The sequence below is a fragment of the Bradysia coprophila genome, unplaced genomic scaffold (genome assembly GCF_014529535.1).
Source record: "Bradysia coprophila strain Holo2 unplaced genomic scaffold, BU_Bcop_v1 contig_94, whole genome shotgun sequence".
NCBI classification, from domain to species: domain Eukaryota; kingdom Metazoa; phylum Arthropoda; class Insecta; order Diptera; family Sciaridae; genus Bradysia; species Bradysia coprophila.
Genome location: NW_023504022.1, coordinates 3,566,827 through 3,588,371, shown reverse-complemented (window position 1 = coordinate 3,588,371; position 21,545 = coordinate 3,566,827). Strand labels below are relative to the sequence as shown.

General features: G+C 36.3%; 1 protein-coding gene across 1 annotated transcript; it reads right to left on the bottom strand.

The window, feature by feature from the left end:
• Window positions 1-8,157: 8,157 nt before the first annotated feature.
• On the bottom strand, window positions 8,158-19,139 carry LOC119084989 (zinc-type alcohol dehydrogenase-like protein C1773.06c). Its single transcript, XM_037195158.1, has 5 exons — window positions 18,765-19,139; window positions 9,429-10,166; window positions 9,221-9,368; window positions 9,004-9,156; window positions 8,158-8,876 (listed from the first exon to the last, which is right to left on the bottom strand). Exons 2-5 carry the CDS (start codon window positions 10,121-10,123, stop codon window positions 8,760-8,762), a joined length of 1,113 nt encoding a protein of 370 aa, XP_037051053.1. The 5' UTR covers window positions 10,124-10,166; window positions 18,765-19,139; the 3' UTR covers window positions 8,158-8,759.
• Window positions 19,140-21,545: the final 2,406 nt, after the last annotated feature.

The window sequence follows — 21,545 nt, the reverse complement described above, 5'->3', positions numbered from 1 at the left end:
TTCACTTTCAAAAGACAGAAGAAACCGCCAGAGAGGGAGAGAGAGAGAGAGAGGCTAAGGCGCAACAACACATGAATTATCTGGTCTTCCTTTTTCATTTTTACATTGAGCCACCGTAGTTTCATTGTAGTTTCTGCGAATGTGTGAGTATACACTGTCATTTTTCAGAGAATACACACTGTGTACCAGTGTAAATCAATGGATGTATAACATTGCATGGAGCCGTGAATTGACTGAAGCCGATGAAATTATAAAGATAAAGAGAGAAATCTTTGTAAAAATGTTGTCCATTCAGTTTATTTTACGTGCATTATTTAAGTAAATGCGGTCTAACATTTCAACAAACTCTAGACATGTGATAGGGAAATGCTGTTTGGACACTATGGCTCGATTGTAATAGTATCTTACTATACAAGGGAATGAATTTGATATTTCGTATCCAGATCGGGCTAAAGCCCTCGGACACTTTTACTCATCGTGATACGAAATATCAAATTATTTCCCGAGTGTAGTATAACGTTTCCCTTTACGAAGGAGTCCATTTTCCCTCCCTAGTAAAAGAATAGATTTTTCTATTTTTTCTATGGATATTTACCAGAGTGAAGGTATCTAACGAGAAAATAGAGCGCAAAGAATCGAATACTTAAACAAATTGTTGCGCCGCTACAGTGCAGAACTTTCACACACATAAACAATAACAAAGGCAAATCGGAGCATATCAACTTCTTCTTCTTCTTCTTCTTTTTCAGCCTGTTTCTATCCACTGCTGGGTGTAGGCCTCTCCAACTTCTTTCCATTTCGTACGATCCATTGCCATTTGCTGCCAGTTTGTACCTGCAATATTCTCAATTCCGTTTGTCCATCTCTCTGGTGGTCGTCTATAGCTCGTCTTTTATATGGTCGCCAGTTCATGATCTTTTTGGTCCAACGTTCGTCTGTCCTTCTTGCAATATGTCCCGCCCAGCTCCATTTCAGAGATGCTATTCTTTCCATGACATCAACGACCCTGGTTTGTTGTCGAATCTATTGATTCGTCATTCTGTCTCTGAGTGTTATTCCAAGCATACTCCGTTCCATGGCTCTTTGTGTCACTCTCCATATCAACACCAGGCAAATAATAATCATTTGTTATCTGATAACTGATAACTCACAGTTAACATTGTAATTCGAAAATTTGGTAGTTGATAGCTGACTACCAAAGCTATAATTGACTACCGAACGTAATTTTTGGAATAGATCAGTGTCAAATAGCGGTTTCTTCTCTCAAAAAGTGTCAAATGAGTTGTCAATTTCACAAAGCTAACCTCAAAAGATGTTTCGTTCACAGAGCCGCCCCTTGAAATGTATGAAAATTTGTGTGGCGTCTCACAACCCAATACTTTTTTGTTCGATTTGAGGTTAGCTTTGTGAAATTGACAACTTATTTGACAGCTCAAACGACATTGACAATGATCTATAGATTTGAATACTATTCGAGAACTACGCAATTATTCTACATGCTCGCCTATTTATAAATCGAAAATTTGGTATTCGGTAGTTCTGGTAGTTGCGAGCTGGCTTGACATTCAAAATTGCAAAGCCACCATGAGCATATCAACACCAGGCAAACAATAACTATTTGTTGCCGATTGCTGTATAAATTTGATGTGAGTTTTGTGGAAGAATTTTTTTTTTTAATAAGCTTATTTATCAAAATAAATTATAAAAAGTTGCTGTTTCTCGACTAATTGGCTGCCATCATAGGTGACACGGAACTTTAAAAAAAAAACAGACGATATTTTTGACTTTCGAGAGAAACAGTCACTTTTTGAGTAATATTAACAGTTAAATTTCAGCATGATTTGCTTCAGCTGTTTTCGAGCTCATCGACACATACAATCCAAACAGTTTACTCTCTTTGCATCATTTTTACCGAGATTTTTCATATCTACTAAAAGCCAATATGGCGGCTTTCGGACGTTTTGTTAGGTAACTGAAAAGACTGCATCTTCGTTATCTTTGCAAACACTCCATTTACTGTTACGAAACGAAATTGGTTGTGTAGTGTTTTCCGACTTACAGCAACGCACTTCAAGCCAAGGCTGCATAGGTTTGTTCCAAATAGCTGTAAACACGAACTTTGACAACCCTTTGACTTTGACTTTGAGTAAGCACCACGATGATTTGATCCATAGCAACGTCGCCTACGAGATGTTTCATACAAATATGGCAACGTCGCCTACGTGATTTACACACAAATATTATTGAGGTTATGGTTCTATGGATCAAATTTGACAATTCATACAGCCTTGGAACAAACCTATACTTGGGGAGGTCAAGCATATGCAGATACGCGGGTGACACCAGGGTCGGACTGGCTCCCAAAAGGCGCACTTGTGCGATGAGCCAAAAGGCGCAAAAAACGAAAACTTATTATTTAGAAAGAATATAAGCATATGCTCTCTTTCAGGTGTTACTTGCACAAATACTATATATTATATCGGATACAGTTTGTTATGCTGTAGTTGGAATTGATGAAAGTACTAAATTGTTATATATACTACGCGAGCAGAGCGAGCGAATTTTTTTTTTAATGAACCGTTTCAAAGCTGAAATTTTATTGAAAACTTGCTTTGGATTACAATAAAAATTATTAGAAAATGACCAAATACATTAAGTAAATTGAAAACAGCTAATGAACCGATTTCCCCGATATTTTTTAGTATTCTTGTGAAGAATCGCCAATATCAAATCGCAAAAAAAATAAATTGCCAAGAAAAATCGACAAAGTGTAAAGAAACGCCAGAAAAGAGAAGAAACGCTAAGAAATGTGAAAAAAAACGGCACGAATAGAAAATTTGTCTTTCTAGCGTTTCTTCACACTTTGGCGATTTTTTCTGGTGATGATAAATAAAAAATAGTCAATCGACAAGAGGAATCACCAAACGAAAAAAAAATCGTCGAGGTGTGAAAAAACACCAAAATGATTTTTTTATATCTTCACGTTTCTTCACACCTTAGCGAATTTTATCCATTTACGAAACGTTATTTTATCCTAATACGAAATGTAATATAAAGGCACATCAAGGGTATTCCAAGTCTTTATACTTTTTACTTTACACTCGAGTATATCCAGTATATTTGAATATAAGTGCGATATCCAGTAAAACGTGTATAAACTTGTATAAGTTGACAGAAACGTCAGATCTTTGATTTTTCATTTAATTTAGAATTTTTGCCTACAACGTGTGTCTGAACATGCATATTTTTCCTAAAGTTTCACCAAAAACATTTGGTACAATTTAATTCTGAAAAGTCAGAAGATTATTCCCTTGACTGTGAGTCAGGGCAAATGTTGGTCACAAATTGTTCACTATTCCTTGGCGCGAAGCGCTGTTGCAACCGAAGGGATGTTTTGATAATGTGTAATGGTAAATGTTGTTTATTTTTACATCAAATTTCAATCAAAAATGGTTTAAAGTGATTTCATGATTTTGCAGGTAGCCTATTCACGATAACACGATAACGAGTTGAATGAATTTCAATGAATCGTTTTTCGACGGAGAATTAAATTTCCGAGGTTAAGTTAAGTATGACAGACTGGTGACCCGGAGGTATTCCCGACAGAATATTTGCCTCGTCGCCTGATAACTTGAGTATAATTCTCAACATATTTCCAACTTTTTTATTCGACGAGGAAAACATCGGAGTAATAATCTAGGAATTATTCCGAAAAAATTTCTCGAACTCATTTCTTGGTGTTTCTTTGTATGGATTAAAAATGAATTGTTCAATAGATTGTGGAAATTGTTATCGTCACTACCGCAAAAATCAGCGATGGCACTGCCTTCAAGTCGGTCTTTTGAGATACGAAATTTAAAAATAAAAAGCATTTGTTAGGAAATTAAATTTTCGATCACATTGTCCATGAAAATATTGTTCGATAAAGTGACAGAAGTGACCGACTTGCCGACAGCGTCAATCATCGAGAGTCCTGTGAAATAGTGCTCAGATCCACAATCTATGAGTTTCATTTTCAATTAAGGTAACCAAAATAGAAATTCAGACAGTCAGTCAAAGAATCTGACCCATCTAAAAGGTCCTACTTCTTGTTGAAATTAACAGTTCCAAATTTTTGGGACCAAATTTTATCATAATGATCAGAGAAGAGTCTGAGCGAAGTAAAGAGTTTATAGTGAAAAGTAAACTTCTTATTATTTTTAGTAGTAGTAATATTGGTCTTTTCATCTGGAAGTAATTATTAAAAATATATTTTTTTACCAAGAGTAATAGGAGTAATTAATCGATTTTCAAAAAGTTTTTGATTGATAAAATTCCTGAGGTTCGTTAGATTGAAGTTGTAATCACATCGAAATTTTTATTTCCAACCAATATAGCTTGAGTAACTATAAATTACTAACGTTCATCAACTCTGAGATCGTACTATTGAACTACGAGAATCAAAGGAAATTGATTACAAGCTTAACTTCAGATCACTTCAGTTGCCGAAACTATTGTCAGAACTTGTGCGCAATCTCTATCCTTGATCAGCAACTACACGTTTTCTCAAAAAATAAGCTTGTACAAAATCAAGTAGACGAAGTATTTACACGCTTAAATTAGCCCCTGACATGACCCAACCTGTGACCCAAGCAACTAAAGAAAACTCATTTCTTTCGACTGAAATCGAAAATGAAACTGTATTCCGTTGAAGGTTTAACGATTTCTTTCATTAGCGACGCAGGCGAAAATTTTCGCGTTTTTGAACGACAAAATATAAAAATTAGCGCTTTTTACAATTCATAATACATATGATCAGCTAGACAAGCGATACAATAGTACATTTAATTTTTGAAAAGGCGCAAAATCCAAAAAGCGCACTTGTGCTTTGCCTAGTTGCCATATATGGCCAGTCCGGGCCTGGGTGACACACACAAAATTTGACAATTTCACACATTTTTGAAATAGATTCGACAACTGCATAGAAGATGAATCCTTTTTCATGTGTTCCCGCGTATGTACCTGATAAAATGGCGATCTGCGTGACCTCCCCAAGTATACAACCTTGCTTCAAGCATGAGTTTCAACTCTAAATTAACTGAAACTGGACAGTGTATGAAACAAATTTTGGCACTGCAAAACTGAAAAAATGTTTCATACTCAATTGATTACTCAATTTGGCAGATATGTCATGCCACAAAAAACCACCACAAAAAGTTTTTTCTTGCTCAGGGACTCGCATTCGACGTGTAGTGTTACAAACGTCACGAGATCCCTCAGTATTTCGTACGGCTCTAAATAGTTAAATTAACGATGGCTCTGTTCCAAGGTTATTTCTGCTGTCAAAGCGTCATCCATAGAGCCATAACCAAAAGATGTTTGTTGACAAACTGCAAGGTATATAAAATGCTCGGAGGTAATGTCATATAACAGAATCAGAAGTACCTTGACACATTGTTCGCAAAAGAGATGAGTTGATATCGAGGTTCTGAACAGATTAAGACAACTTTGAGTTGATCACGAAGGCGGTTACACACAAATTGCGTCAGCGGCTGCAAAGTTTATATAAAAAAGGCAACTTAAGAAAAACAGAATTCCGAATCTTCCTAAAATCGTTTTGATTTCTCACAAGGCTGTATACTTTGGGGTATACAGCCTTGGATTTCACACACAATCTGTACTGAGTTCGTTTATCAATGGGTTGTGATTTTCGCCATTTTAAGAAGAAGAAGAATGACGTTTCAGGTCTATGACCTATGACAATTTGTGAAACTATTTATGTTTAAGGTATGTAGTATACGTTGAATAAATTGATTTATTGAGTCTATATCTCAATTTCAATAGATCATTGAAGTGAAAAATCAAAAAGAAAATGTTGACATTGGCGCTGGCGATCAGTTTCGACGGTCAAACCATGAACTTTCATCACAACCCATTGCGGTGTCATCCGCCTTCGTGCTTCGTGCCTGTCTTAACCAAGGTTATGAAAGAACAGATTAAGACACTTTCGAGTTGACTTTGTATGACGATACAATTTTTTGTTTGTTTTTAAGTTGACTTTTCACACAATATGTAATGAGTGCAGTGCGTCTAACAAATTCGATGTCAACCGCCTTCGTTAGTGTCTTAACCTGTTCTTGCAGAATCTTTTGGCTCTGTGGATCCTCCCGTTCGGCTTGTCAAAAATCGTTTTTTTCGTACGATGGAACAAACCTGTCGCGCCACGTTTTCTGACATAAGCTTATCAGGCTTATCAGGCTCACCACGATCGCTGAGTTTTTGACGTTTCAATTGAAATTGAATTTTCATCAGAATATAAGTATAGATCTGTTCCAAGGCCATACGAATTGTCAAATTTCTTCCATAGAGACATAACCTCATCAATACTTATATGAAAACCGATCTCTGTGGATGAAATCGTGTTCGTTTGGCCAGTCAATATTCGTGTTTACTCAGTTACATGTAACAAACCTATTATGATCGGAATGAGAAAACCAAAGACCGGTTAATTATAGCTTACCTTGGGGTACTTGTCAAAGTATTTGCGTCTCTTTTAACATGTTACGATGCGAACTAGAGGACCGAAAATCAGTTTATAACATAGCACTGCTACAAGCTCGAACACTCATTCTATCAACGTCAAAATAGCCTCCAAATCTCAAAGATGCATGCGTGTGCATGTGTTGTGTGTTGTTATTCACACTAAAACAGAGCTGTGGTTTACTATAATTCGCCTTCGGCTCAGATATGCAATTTCTACATTTGTCAAAATAACAGTTTCCAAAGCTTGTTGCTTAAAAACACGCTTCGGCTTGCATCACAAATTGATCAGTAATGTAATGAATGCTTTCCTCCGCATCCAATGTAATCTACTATTACTGTATCACTCGAAACAAATTTAAGTCAGTGCTGAAACAGGTGTTGCCTTTTAGCCCCGTACGAAGTACGAAGGGGCTAATAGGATTACGATGCCGTGTGTAATTGATGGAATTCGAAGCAGACGGTAAGGGCAAAGTGTTTGCCTATGTTCATAGATAACGAATCCGCAATAAAAATTTTGTCTGTCCGTCCGTCTGTCACGTCGATATCTTGAGTAAATCAAATCCGATTTCAAAATTTTTTTTCCCTGAAATATAGTCGAAATAGTGAGGCTAAGTTCGAAGATGGGCAATTTTGGGTCGACCCCTCCCGAGCTGGGGCCCCATAACTGATTTAACGTTTTCCGAAGATATCTGCGGCCATTCAAAGGCTAAACATGTAAGTGATACGTAAAATAAAAGGTATTTACAATACCGATCGACAAAAAAAAAGTTTATGGAAATCGGATGATCGACTCGTTAGTTAGACCGCTTGGTGTGAACTAGGTACAGGGTTGCAAGCCGTTTTTGCTTGTAGGTTGGCCAAATTTGAACGGATTTCGATGGATTTTGCTTTATTAGATAGGTATTGACCGTACCAATCAGGGAAAAAAAAGTTCATGGAATTCGGTTTACCGGAGCGTGAGCTAGGTCTCTTGGAGTGAGCTTATATGTGGCTACTCGGCCGTACAGTGAACGTGGTGTTTTTTGTTAATATATCGAGTAAACTTTGACCGAATTTCAATTTTTGTTTTTGTTTGAAAGGTACTAACGAATGTAAAGCAGCCGTACTAATTTCCACCTCCTAACAAAATGGCCGTCGGCCGCCATTTTGGATTTTTGTAAAAACAATAGAAATCGGTGAAAATGATACTTACAAAGTTACTGATCAGTGGGAAGTGATTGGTTATGTGTGTGGGGTGTTTCAAGCATCCCAAATATGGATATCTATATATAAATATATACAGCTATATTGAGCTATATAACGGTGTAGATAGTTCTTTTGAGCTATATACTAGCATATTTATTAGTAAAATGTTTATTTATAGGTAAATATAGGTTAATAAAAATTGTTGCAAAAATTTTTAAGTTTGGGTTACAGTTGATAGGAACGTCGTACGGGGCTTCGTAATTGCGCTATGCGCAATTTTAAGGACGTGCACATTTCATAAGAATTTTAGGTTAGTAGGTTTAGGGTAAGAGTAGGGCGACCGACGAACTAGGGTCGCGTACGCAATAGATGTACGGGTTCGTACGGGGCTCAGTCGCAGCGAACGCTCCGACTGTTCTGACGGCTCGTTTGTATAAACAAAGTGCTCGCTCATTTTTAGGTAATTTTTATTTTTAATATGCTTTGCTTGTATACGTCACCTTTGACATCTCTACAATCTTATTTATAAAAGCATTTTACAATTAAAATTTTAATTTTTTGTTTTGTTACCACAGAAATTAAACAAAATAAAAATTATCTTTGGTTTTAATGTGAAAATGAAATCACTTTCCAGACAGACAGTCTAAAGGAAATCCCTTGATCTCGTCATCCGTTATCATCTAATAAATACTCTTCTTCTTTTTTTTTAACAAAATCTTATCAATTACTGTCTAAACTAAGGCGGTTTGAAAAACCTTCACAATTTTAAAATCAATTTTCCTTACAAAATAAACTTTCAAATCATAGAAACAACATAAAAAAAAAACCGACGAACAGAGAGATAACAAAATTTTTGTTTTGATAGAAAATCGAACTGGGATGTTAATGATACTCAGAACATTTGACGTTTTCCCAACAATGTAATTCAAGAACAAACTGAAAACTATTCAAAATATGTTTTAATGTGATAGAGTCCCTCCCGTTTAAGTGTGTCTGTGTCATTAATGTGTCTAGTTATTATTACGTTATTGTTAATTGAAAATCTCTGCACTTTACTCAATATCATGGAATTTCAAAATTGCCCGTCCAACTATCTCAGATCCACATAATTTCCGGACGACCTCTGATGCTTGGTCTAATGGATATACGTGATGTGGTGGAGGTTCAATCTATTTAATCGAAATTTTTAAATTAGCAAAAGTCTTTACCAGAGAAATGATAACAGATGGCGTAGGCAGCAACGCCATCTGTTATTATTTCTCTGGTCGTTGCATGTTAGTTATAATCGTTTCTTACCTGATTCGTTGCCACCAATTGTACCAAATCTTTCAGCTGATTTATGCTTCCATTGGCGACAGCCTGAATTTTTTGCTTCTTATCACCGGCTTTTTTCCAAAACTTTGGGATATAATGTTCGGCTAGTTCCTTGCTTATAAATACTACACCGCCCTGGACAACAGAAACATGGAATTGAAAACCTACAATTCTATTCGATTTGCTTCATTACACAAACCTCTTGCAAACATTGTAGAGATCTGTTGAGACTTCGGGATGTGGAGCCAAAGTCGATGACAATGTCGACTTCTCCGTCACATGCATCCTTTGTGCGTTCTATTAGTTGTGTTTCGTATAAATCTTCACTCCATTGAACCACTTTGATGCTAAAATTAGGAAAATATTTAGTGCCACGTCACAGTGAAAAGGGCACTTCATTAACTTACTCATCCAATTCATTCGCCAATTTGAATCCTTCGTCTTTCAAACATGCCATTGTTATCTTCACGCGTGAATTACGGTCATGTATGGAGAAACTGTGTGCGGCTAGACGAACCGCCCACAAGGCCAATCCACCCGTTCCAACGATCAATATCTTGCAAACGTAGTCGGGTGCGTTCTGTTCGAATAATTTCGTAACGGCTTGACTGGCTTCCAAGATCGTATTCATTGCCAATAAAGCTCCGGTCGGTAACATCGCCGCAACGCTTAATTTCAATTCGTCTGGCACGACAATTAGATATTTCAATTCGGGCACCACAATGTATTCCGCATAGCCTGCAGGTAGATCTTCGAATGGATACAAAATTACCCGTTGACCGATACGAAAATCGCTGCTGATGCCAACATTGGCACCCAATTCGTCAATTATTCCGGCTACTTCAAAGCCGGGAAAAAGTGCAGCATCACGAATGCCCTGATGTGCTGGCGATGTTGGTTGCGGCGTATAATCGCTAATTTCGGACGACAGACTGGTGGTACTGGAGAGCGATGGTGTTCTTTGACGTTGATAACAGGCGCCGGCATAAACGACTTTGATTCGTGCGCCATTTAGAGGTGTTTGTGGTACTTCGACAGTGTTGAAGACGCAGTCTTTTAGACTGGGCGACTCGATGGATACCTGTCTGCATAGTTTATTCATTGTAGTTGTTTTGTGGCGATACCTTTCAGACTTGGTGAATGTGCTGGAAGAGAAACAGACAGACTTATTAATCTTAAGCACAGGCAGGAAACAAATTTCTATTAAAAACGGCAATTTATTAGGGGAATTTGTGAGGCAAGTCAACAGATTTGTGGAAGTAAATTGAGAATTTGAATTTTATGAGACGGATGGTTGTCTCGTTACTTCATCTCAGTGTGACACATCTGGGGGAAAAGTAGATAAAACAAAGACTCAGAAAAAGAATCATCAACCGAAACGGTTGCAGCCTTAACGACACCAGAAAGCAACAAGCGATTAAACGTTTTATCAATTTAGAGCAGAGTGTGTGACATATGGGCAAATGTAAACAGTTCTTGAAATGAATTTTCAAAATAATTTGTTATCTGATGTTTACCGATTTCATTCGATGGTCATTGTGTAGCGACCTTATCTTTCCCATTCATCGTTATAAACACGACACATTTTTAATGCTGAATTTATGAGAGTTAATTTCACTCTCCTCCTTTCCTTATAATTACGGAAGTTATCATAAACACCTACAAGGACTTTAATTGCCAAAATAACAGCGACAGTAGACGCTGTGACGCCAGTTACACTCTCTAAAACGAGGCTATGTTTCCCATTGACAGCTTTCCACCGGAAATTATTCCATTACGAAACTATGCTTCAATACGAGAGCTCATCGAGCTATGTTTCACCAAAGCTGATATCAAATGTTTTGGAAGATTAATTGAAGGAACTGGCGTCACCTATTCTTCTTTTGAGTTTTTTATGGGATCTATAATTGGTCAGAGATCAATCTAATGATCTCCCTCAAAGGAGATACCACACTCTTCTTTCGCATCAAATAAGTGCGTTAATTGAAGATCCCATGCGAAAAGCGGCACAACAATTTAATTACAGATTAACAGCAAACATTTAATATTTCAGACACTATCGCACTCAGTGTCAGTTTGTTTATTCGTTGCTGTTGTTCGTTCCTAACAAAAGCGATAAACAAAATTCTATTAATTCCTCTGACATACAACAGTATGTTGGATGTTGGAACTAAAATGCGCTCATGTTTATCTGTTCAAATCGAAAATACTTTGTTGGATTTCTTTGTTTCATCCACATTTTTAGGATCTTAACTTTGTTTTGAACGCCGTGTTGTGTTTGTCTCTCATGATATTTTGTTTTTCTGTGTTCAATTCAACAAAAAATGAAATGATAATAATCTGTGTGACTCATTAACTACAAAAATATACACACACGGTGAGAGAGACGCGAGGTTACAGTAAACACAACACTAAATAACAATCATGATATGTGCACGCATCCATTGAATGATTTGAGAAAATGATTAAAGATTTTGTTTTTCAATAAAACTGAAATGCGAATGACACACAGACCATTAAACCATACAATGTTAAAAGTGATATAAAGTAAATGGTGAGAAGGATACATCATCCATTCAACAAACAATATGCAAATGCAAGACAATGTAAATGTAGAGTTGTCTATTTAGCGTTTAAATAAACAGAAAGAGCAAAACGTTTTGTTCGAATTTATTAATTGACCTCAGAAGGAATGGCGTAGACCTTTACGATCCCAATAAAAAACACAACTATGCTGGAAGAGTTAAGGTGGCCTCACAGTCATAAGTTTTGTCTCCGTTTTGCCTCCGTGTAAGTGACAGTTGTCATTTCAAACAATATGCTCAATACCATCTAGAAGAGAAACGGGCAATAGAGGTTTAGTCCCAAATATACCAAGATATGGTATTGATAAGCTCGATTGTATAAAATGCCAACTGTCATGTAAACGGAGGAAAAACGGATGGCTGTGAATTCAGACTTACATATTAAGAATTAAAGTCAGAGTCGAAGTCTTAAAGTGACTACAGTCTACTCGGTATCGATAAATTAAATCAAACGACATCGATTCGTTTATTACACGCGGTGCAGCATTGCTATTATGTTCTCTGTCAATTGAAAAAAAAAAATTAGAAAATTCTCTTTCAACTAAATGTGTTCCCGGCTAATTGCAGTCTATCTTCATTTCTTTGTTCAATAAATAGTTCAAAAATGCTTTTAAAAATAAAGTAGCGGAAATTATTTACTGTCTTTATCACCATTCATTATCTCTGAACAAATAGTTTGGCTTTTGTAGAAGAGATTATTTAGCAAAGTTGTTGTCTTATCGATATTTTCGATTATAAAATTTCCTCATCCGACTTTTCGCTTTATTGATTTCAAATGCTAGTTTTGTTTATTCAACTGCTTGAATTGAAGCCGAAATCAATAGCAATCAGAGCCATACACAGATAACATTCTACAGTGAGGTGTATGCAATATTTTTGGCAAAAATATTTTCAGCCCATAAAGGGCGTGGAGTAATCTGGCACACGGTGCTAAAACAACGCACTTTTCAACTACGTAAAATATGAACTCACCCTGGTTTTGTCGATACCAACATTTTGTAAAAAGAGTCATTAAGTCGACGACAGGGCTAAAAAGCATTTGCAGCGTTAAACTTACGCGTGTGAGTTCACTTTTTACGTAGTTCAAGAATGCGTTCTTTTTGCACCGTGTGCCAGATTCTCCGATGCCCCATAAAGTGCATGCAGTTCAGCAAGGTTCTTGCAGTTCAGAACGTTACCCTTTATTGATTCATTAAATGTCGTTAGTTTCATATTGTTATTGAGGTTAGGGTGCATCGAATGTATAGATTGTTGTGAGCGGGCTAAACTTTATAAACCGAGAACCCCCAAGCATATCAGACTATCATTAAGCATCGGTTTGCAATCAATTTGTGCTACCCGTCTCGTTTAACTTGGTTAACAGTCTGTCCTCCTGTGGACTTTTACTGTTACCTGAAAGGTCTTCAAACATTTTTGGGGAAAGCTTAAAGCTTGGAGTTTAGTTCAGTAGAGCTTAAAGTATTCAATTTGTAGGTCATTTCGAGATTTTACATCTCACAATCTTCTAATAAATAATTTGAAAATAATATTTTATTCAAGCTGTTCTAAATGATTACCAGTAATGTGAAGTGAGGTATAGTGCCGAAACGGTTGCCTTCGCTTCGGTATCTCTTTCTATCACCTCACGTGAAATGTTGTGGGAAAGGGAAGAAAAAGTGCACGGGTGTGACACTATTCATGCTCTTCACATATATTTTATGTCGAACTGTCTGGGGGTTGAAACGATGAGACTCTGATAATCTTGGCTTTTTGCTCCTGGGCCTATCATAAAGTCAAAAGTGACACTTGGTGGTTGAAATGGCTCGTTGCCAAAACCGTAACATCGTACTAAAATACCGTACGCTCACTCAATTGAGTGTTTTACCTTGAACACAAAAACATTTGTTCTATGACTTGAGACCAAGAAGGGCCCTAGGGTTGGCTAAGCTAAAACGGATGGAATGGAACCTGTTACGGACGGCTACTCATCTGTTATCTACAAAGACGACAATAGTAAATGATTAGCAACGCCTAATGCAGTTTTATAAAGCAAAACTTATGGTTGAACAAATGAAGTAGAAGATTTTGCATAAATCTTTTGAAAATATTCGATGATTGGAAGTCACAGATTCGAACACTGTACCTGTGATATGCTTGCCGTCTATGACAGGTTAAGCGTAGAATTTCTGTTCGAAGGTCTGAAAGCTGTCAGTTCGAAAGGCTTTAAACTGTGGCCTTATGTACATGTAAGCTCTCGATCGTTTAAACAAAAGCATTCTGAGGGATTCTTTTGAAAAACAGCCTACCGAAATCGGACGCATTTTCCAGTGGACTTTTTTATATGTGCCTAGAAAGGACTTCGACCCTAGAACCCAAAACCACTTTCAAAAAAATTCTTCGAAGCTTTTGTGACTGGTGAAAGGTGATCAAAAACCGAAAACTTGCACTTTTCTTACCAAAATTTCTACGGGTACACGAGCCGTACAGGGTCGTGTGGGGTGTCATTAGAAAGGTAATCACATGTACTATTGAGCCGAATAGAGACTCATTTGTTTTAAAATTAATCCACACTGAAATATGTGCAGATAAAGTTTTTAACCGAAGACGTACACTGTTCTTACTGAAATTTCTCGAGGTACACAAAATGTACATGGTCGTGTGGGGTATCATTTGAAAGGTAATTTTATGTGCTTTTGAGCCAAATAGAGACTAATGTGGTTTGGATGCATCTACGATTAAATATGAGAAGTTGAAATGTTTAAGTGCCCATATTTCATCGCATATGCATCCAAACCCCATAGGACCCTATTTGGCCCAAAAGCGCATAAAATTACCTTTTAAATGATACCCCACACCACCATGTACGGCTCGTGTAACTAGAGAAATATTGGTAAGAAAAGTGCAAGTTTTCGGTTGAAAACTTCAACTGCACATATTTCAATGTGGATTAATTTTAAAACCAATGGGTCTCTATTCGGCTCAATAGTACATGTGATTACCTTTGTAATGACACCCCACACGACCCTGTACGGCTCGTGTACCCGGAGAAATTTTGGTAAGAAAAGTGCAAGTTTTCGGCTTTCGATCACCTTTCACCAGCCATAAAAGCTTCGAAGAATTTTTTTGAGAGTGGTTTTGGCTTCTAGGGTCGAAGTCCTTTCTAGGTACCTATAAAAAGTTCCACTAGAAAACACGCCCGATTTCGGTAGGCTGTTTTTCAAAAGAATCCCTCCCTACAATCTGTAACGTACAGTAAATTTCTCCACAAGAAGAATTAACATTTGTTGAAAAAACGAATTTTGCTCGTACTCGCTCTGTAGGTACTTTAACTTCTATGTGAAAAACAAATTTGGAGATATGAATGTGTGCGTGTGAATAGATCCGCTTGAAATTAATCGATATTCAGATTCTCGATTCTATCATCCACTCTGATTCTCGATGAACCGACAACGTTAACCTAAATTGATTTCTGTAGACACATTTGAATTTGATTCGATACGCGCCGATATATTGTAAAATGTTGTCCGTGTACATGCCAATCAGACAATGTGCACAAAAAACAGAAATTCCTCTAATAACTTTACATTGAACGATGAGATTGATTGAAAGCTAAAATTAGTTTGTCGAAAACTTTAATACAAAATTAACAATCGATTACATTTGATTGCTCTGCCAATACGATAATTCAATCCAAACCAGTCAGAGGTCAGTATAATAAATTCATAAAATCGTACGATAGGAAAGTACACTTTTTTGGACCATATTAAATGTACTACATCGAGCAAACAATTTGTTGCTACGGCAATTTAGATAGATAACTAGCCACTTCAACGGCATTCACTATGATCTATTTCGGGGGGATTTATCAACGCACTTGGATAGCATCGGATAGAAGGATTCCGCTTGTGATAGCAATCGATAACATAAATCTATTGGAAGCCATTTAAGACCATAAGAAATGAAAACAACTTATTAATGATGACGAGAGTGTGCTGTTATTTATTATCTTTAGCACAAGCCTTTTCGAACAATAAGATTACAAAAAAAGGTAAAAGAAATTCAAACGAAATGTTGACCAATGTCCAAATAGTGATAACAACGGCATTATGGCAAAACAAATGTTCCGTTGATGAATTTGTTTTCGTTATGTGGAAAAGAGTTGTGAAACGTCTGCGACGTTATAAATAACAATCTAGCTTGCTAGCTTCCATTAATTGTAGTCTTTCTCTAACTTTTCCTTGACCTTGATAGTAAATTACTTGATTTGTGGGTAATTCTTGCCACCAATGATGGACCAGGACCGAAAAATCTAGCAAAGCCAATTCTGTAAAGTTCCCAAAAATTCTCTAAAATAGAGATTGTATTGTGGCAATTCCATATTTTACCGGCTTAACTTGAGTGTTGACTAATAACTTCAACTAAAGAATTCGCAGCTCATTGATAGATTTGTGAAATTTTTTAATCTCTCGAGGATACACTTCTCACGAGAAATCACAACTTCCGAGAATTCCTAATTCTTGACAAATGGTAAGGGATTATCCATAAACAATGACAACCAAAAAAGAGAGAGATAGACAAAACACCATACAAAACATATGTAGTGACACCACGGAATCTTTGCTCGCTGTCTGTATATGTTTCTCTCTTTCGTTGGACGTCGTTTATGGATGAGTGTGAAAGATAAACAATAACTCACGAGGAAAATTTTGCTATAAAAACGGATGGCAATATTCGAGCGCTAATACTTTTTGCTTGAGCGTTAAAAATAATACATATTACCAATATGTTCGTTAAATTGGTACCAATTCCGATTTTATTATGGTAAAAGGATTTAAAATATGTGACCCCAAACGACTCTAGCTTTGACAGACATTTCCCCATATTTTCATAAAGTTTTCATATTTTCCCTAACCTGTTACAGACGGCAAGCATATGACCAGTATTACTATCTGGTCTATTACTTCCATCGATTAAAGTATTTTAAATCGGTTGATTTGAAATCTTGTACTTCAAATTTTTTAACATTTTACTTTTATATAAAGGACCATATTACACAGAGCTTGTCATTACTTTTGTCGTCGTTACCGATAACAGATGAATATAGCCAGGTTAATGTTCTAATATTTAAAAAAAATATTATTGAAAAATTAAGGAAAATCTAAGAAAATGTGGGAAACTTTATGACAATATAGAGAAAAAAACTCCCGAAAAAGTCAATAATCCTTGCCACCAAGATATCTGTAAAGTTTAATGTTGTTTGTTGGTTTCAATAGAGGAGCCCAGAGAGAAAGTCTTAGGTAGAGGCTTGAAACTTGGCACATCGACCATTGAGGAAAAGTTAGGAAGAATACGCGATTTTTTTTTCTTTCATGCTTCATTTGACGTTTGAAATTTTTTAGCCTGTTTCCCTCGTGGAGGAGTTCCTTAAACGAAGCAATTTTTTTGACACGTGAAAATCTTTGGCGCGTGAAAATATTCAACTATTTTGTCATTACAGTAATCCCGGGCAAAGCCGGGTACTCCACTAGTAATTAAGAAAAATTCTATTATCAAACCATCGTACTATTTGCTTAAAGACAAGTCGGCTCTTATTTAAAGAAATTAACAAAGGTTTTAAGGCACGAAAAATACAAAATGTTGTGTATACGTAACCACACGTACAATGTTCCAACAATAATTCCAGTATACTCGAATCTAATGAATTCATAGTGAACGGAAATTAAAATGAAATAACAAAACTATGCGATGGTACAGGTGTAAATATCAAAGCTAATCGAAATAATATTCATGCAAATGACTTGGTTATCGTTTGCTACATTGCTACACGTTCAAGTAAGAGAACGTTACACTCTCACAAAATCTTCTCTCATTACAGTGCAACAAAGCGACTAATAAAATGCGTTGGAGTCAGCTGAAGAAAAACGGGTAAAATGTTTTGCTGGTGAAATTGTGCAGCATTATGCAATTGAATTAATGTTCACAGAAAATTAAAATAGATTCGCTGCGATGTGTGATGTTTCGTTTAAAAAAAGTCAAATGATGGCACAAATCAGGGGGGTCAGTTTTCGTTTATAATGTGAACCGTTCAATTTATCGATTGTTTGATTTAACTCGAACCGAAAATGGGTTAAACAAAACGTCCAGGTCATGCGAAAATTCTATTTGCTGTTTCATTTAAACAAAGTTTAAAAAAAAAAGTTCAACAAAATCTCCACAGAATAGACATATATCACGATGTGCGCAGAGAAATTTCGCTTACAACATATCATCAACCCTTAAATTGAATTGTACGATCACGTGAACATCACGATGTTACCATTCAGAGTACACGTGAAAATCCATTGCACCGTGGTGCGGGGAAAACATTTTGAATACAAAATATTATATCGCCGCCGTTCCATTTATAGTGAGAGTGGATATAAACACGTATATTATTGTGAGATATATTGAGATATTCTATATGAAAACCCATCCTACTGCACATACTATAATACTCTTTGTGTATGCCAAAATTCAGACAGAATTTTGTGTTCATAATTTTCTGTATAAAATTGAGATATACAAAATGCGTATCGTACACACATATTACAGTCGGTTCCAAGCGCTCTATTTATCCAATTTTATCAACGCAATTAATTGACTGAAATTCTTAATTCGCAATTTGTAACATTTTCTTTCTGATTCACAGCTGGATTGGATCGAAACTAAAAAAAAAAAAGAATTTAATTTTTGGCTGTAAACAACACCATGTACAGCTTTTAGTCGAAAAAAATAATTGTTACGTGATCTTGAGCAGAGGTCATGGTATTTTCAATGATTTATACCTCCACAAAATGTATAGCAAATCCGCAACCACTTCCATCATAATTATTACACCGTTTCGTAATTACACACACAGCGTTTATCGCGATGATGATAACTGATAAATAAATTGCCGTTCGACAGCCGAAAAATAAAACAAAATTCCACTTCAAAACAGCAGAAGTTCGTTTGTTTTGATTTTCATTTTGTCTATTGATTTTTTCGCCTTATCACGAAACACCTAACAAAATACCAATGCAGACTGTTCGGTTCGCAGTTTCATGTTCCAATTTTTCTTCGTTTCAAACTCAGTTGAAGCAAGAAAAAGGGAAAAACGTAAATTGGATCGCTGAATTTATTATAAATTTAGAGACTTACGTGTAGGACTCGTCGTCTTTATTTTATTGAAGTCCGCAACGGAAAATTTTTCTCTTCAGTTCGCTTTGTTCAACAATTTCATTCATCGACACAAAAAATGTCATTCAATAACTTCCTTTGCGGATTCTTTTAATAAATATTTCATTCGTCAAACGGCGAACAGAATGCACTTCGATCTATTCCCGTTAATTAAATTCATAAAAAAAAAATTTCCAGCAATCTCTGAGACCAAATAGCTTTGAGCGAATTGATTAGTTTATTTTTAAAACAAAAACCAAAATTTGAATTATATCAAACTCAAAATCACAATTGACTGTATGGCTCTATATAATGTTACTGAATGGGTGGCAGTATACAGCACGACTGAATGAGCTTTGTGTGTTGTGTTTATGAGTAAATATCAACCATGGAAAATATGAAAAGAGAATATTTTTCTCGCTCTTGCGTACCACTTCACTCTTTTTCGATATACTTATCACGTCGCATGCACATGATAAAGTCACTTGTATTTCGTATTGTATGTTAAACCATACATCCCCTTAATGGTTGTTAGAATTTATCTTCTAAATGTCGTTCTGATGTTATTGTTATTGTAAAATGAGTTTTTTTACATTGTTTTCGTGTATTAGCTGGACATTAAATGAGTTGCTAGAGTTTAGGAGAGTATGATAGATCCCAAGACAAAGAGCAATGAATTATCGAAATTATACACACATGTCATGTCATAGTCATATCCATACGAGTTTTATTCTTGGATACAAACGAGTTCGATAACCGCATCAATGTCATTAAATGCAACAATTAAGAAAAGATTTTAAAAATTTGAATTTCTTCTTGTCTCTTCTAACATTTTCTAATTAAAACACGCGCCAATAAAATTCAAACACAAGACACGCACGCAACCGAAATACAGTCTACCAAACACATTTTTTTATTGTGACCGCAATCTTTTAATACATCTAAAAATAAACACTCGCCAGGTGTTGACTTTCTTTACAATTCTTAACAAGAGTTTTCATTCAACCTTTTGCAAATCATGGTACCTGGTCTCAGAAAGAATGTTTCTGTGAAATGGAATACTCTCCTCTATTACTACGTATCCTAGTTAATAGTGCAGGACCTGCAGGTCTTGTGTAATTCCGTGCGCCCTAACTTCCTTAAGATTTTTTTTTGTTCCATGTTGTTTGTCACGAAAAGCTGTGAAGCAAAAATCCTTTCTGGAAAATGGAAAATTGTTGTTCCAGTCGGAAAAGCCTTCAAAGTCGAATATCTCCGAAAATACAATTTCTTTTTAAAAATTTCTTCTCAAATCAAATCAAATTATCGATATTTCAAGGAAAAACCTTTTTTAGATGAGTTGGAATGGAGTCAGTATTAGGGTTCCCCCAAAACGTATTCCGGAAAATGCATCAACTTTGAAGCAATTTTCCCTGGCCATTTCCAATCCATTTTTCAATTCTGGTTTTGTTCTTATGAACTGACCTGCCGTAACCATCAATAGAATTCAGAAAGAAACCAGCATAATCATCTGAATTCCCTGCAGTTCGATAGTTCTAGGGCTAGGAAAGGGAAGACAGTGGACCATGAAGACGTCACTTATTTTTAGGATCTGACGTCTGGTGACTTAAAATTTGTTAAAGTCCAAATATTAGCCGAAGAAATGACCAAAAACGTAAGAAATATGTAGTGTCTAGAACAAAGAGGTGCTAGAAACGTCAGGCCAAACATTATTTTGGCTGGGTCCATGACCAGTCACAAAAACATTTTTCATCTAGGAACGGGACCAAAAAAAGCTTTCATACGGTATATCGTCAATAACATCCCAAATATGGAACTTTCCATAATTCTTGAACAGAAATCAAGGAAGAAAATCTAATATTGAAAAAGTCCATGACTTTCCCAGCCTCCTGAACATGGAACTGAGACATACTTAAATGTAGCTTTCGAATGACAACAATTTTCTGAAAAATGGATTGGAAATAGCCAGGGAAAATGGGTTCAAAGTTGATAAATTTTCTGTGTCACTTTTCGGGGCAACCGACTTCATTCCGAATCCCCAAAAAAGATCTTCCATGAAATACCGTTATTCTACTTTGAAGATTTCCATATGAATAGCTTTTCCGGGTGAAAAAACAATTTTCCATTTCCAATTTCGGACCGTTCTTTACAATCAACTCATATATAACTATACCGCCATCTATGTGAGTAACGATGAATCACTTCATTCGATTTAACATCAACAAGAGGCTAAATTGCAGTTTATAGTACAAACCCCGATTGGGACAAAAGTTGGTGGGATCGATAGGGTGAGGTACCCTGATGACAAAACAACAAGAATTTGGGCGCGGAAGCCCCTCCCCGAGACACCAGGGTCCTCCAAAGTTTTCATATTTTTTCAAATTTTCACACTTCTTTTTGACGAAATTATTAAAGACATGTCCCCTGATGACAAAGCAACAAGAATTGTGACGCGAAAACCCCTCATCGAGGCGCCAGGGCACTCCAAAGTTTTCATATTCTTTAAAATTTTCACGCTTTTTAGACGAAATCAATACTAGATGACCCCATCACACAACAGCACAACTTTATGTTCCTTGTACGAAATGCCGACGACTACACTGCGCACTTTAACATAACTTCATGCTCCTTGTACGAAATGCCGACGACTAGACTGCGCGCTTTAACATAACTTCATGTTCCTTGTACGAAATGTCGACGACTACATAGAGCCTACACAAACAATTAACTTTACTTTTGTGAGTCCTGGTCCGGAATTCGTAT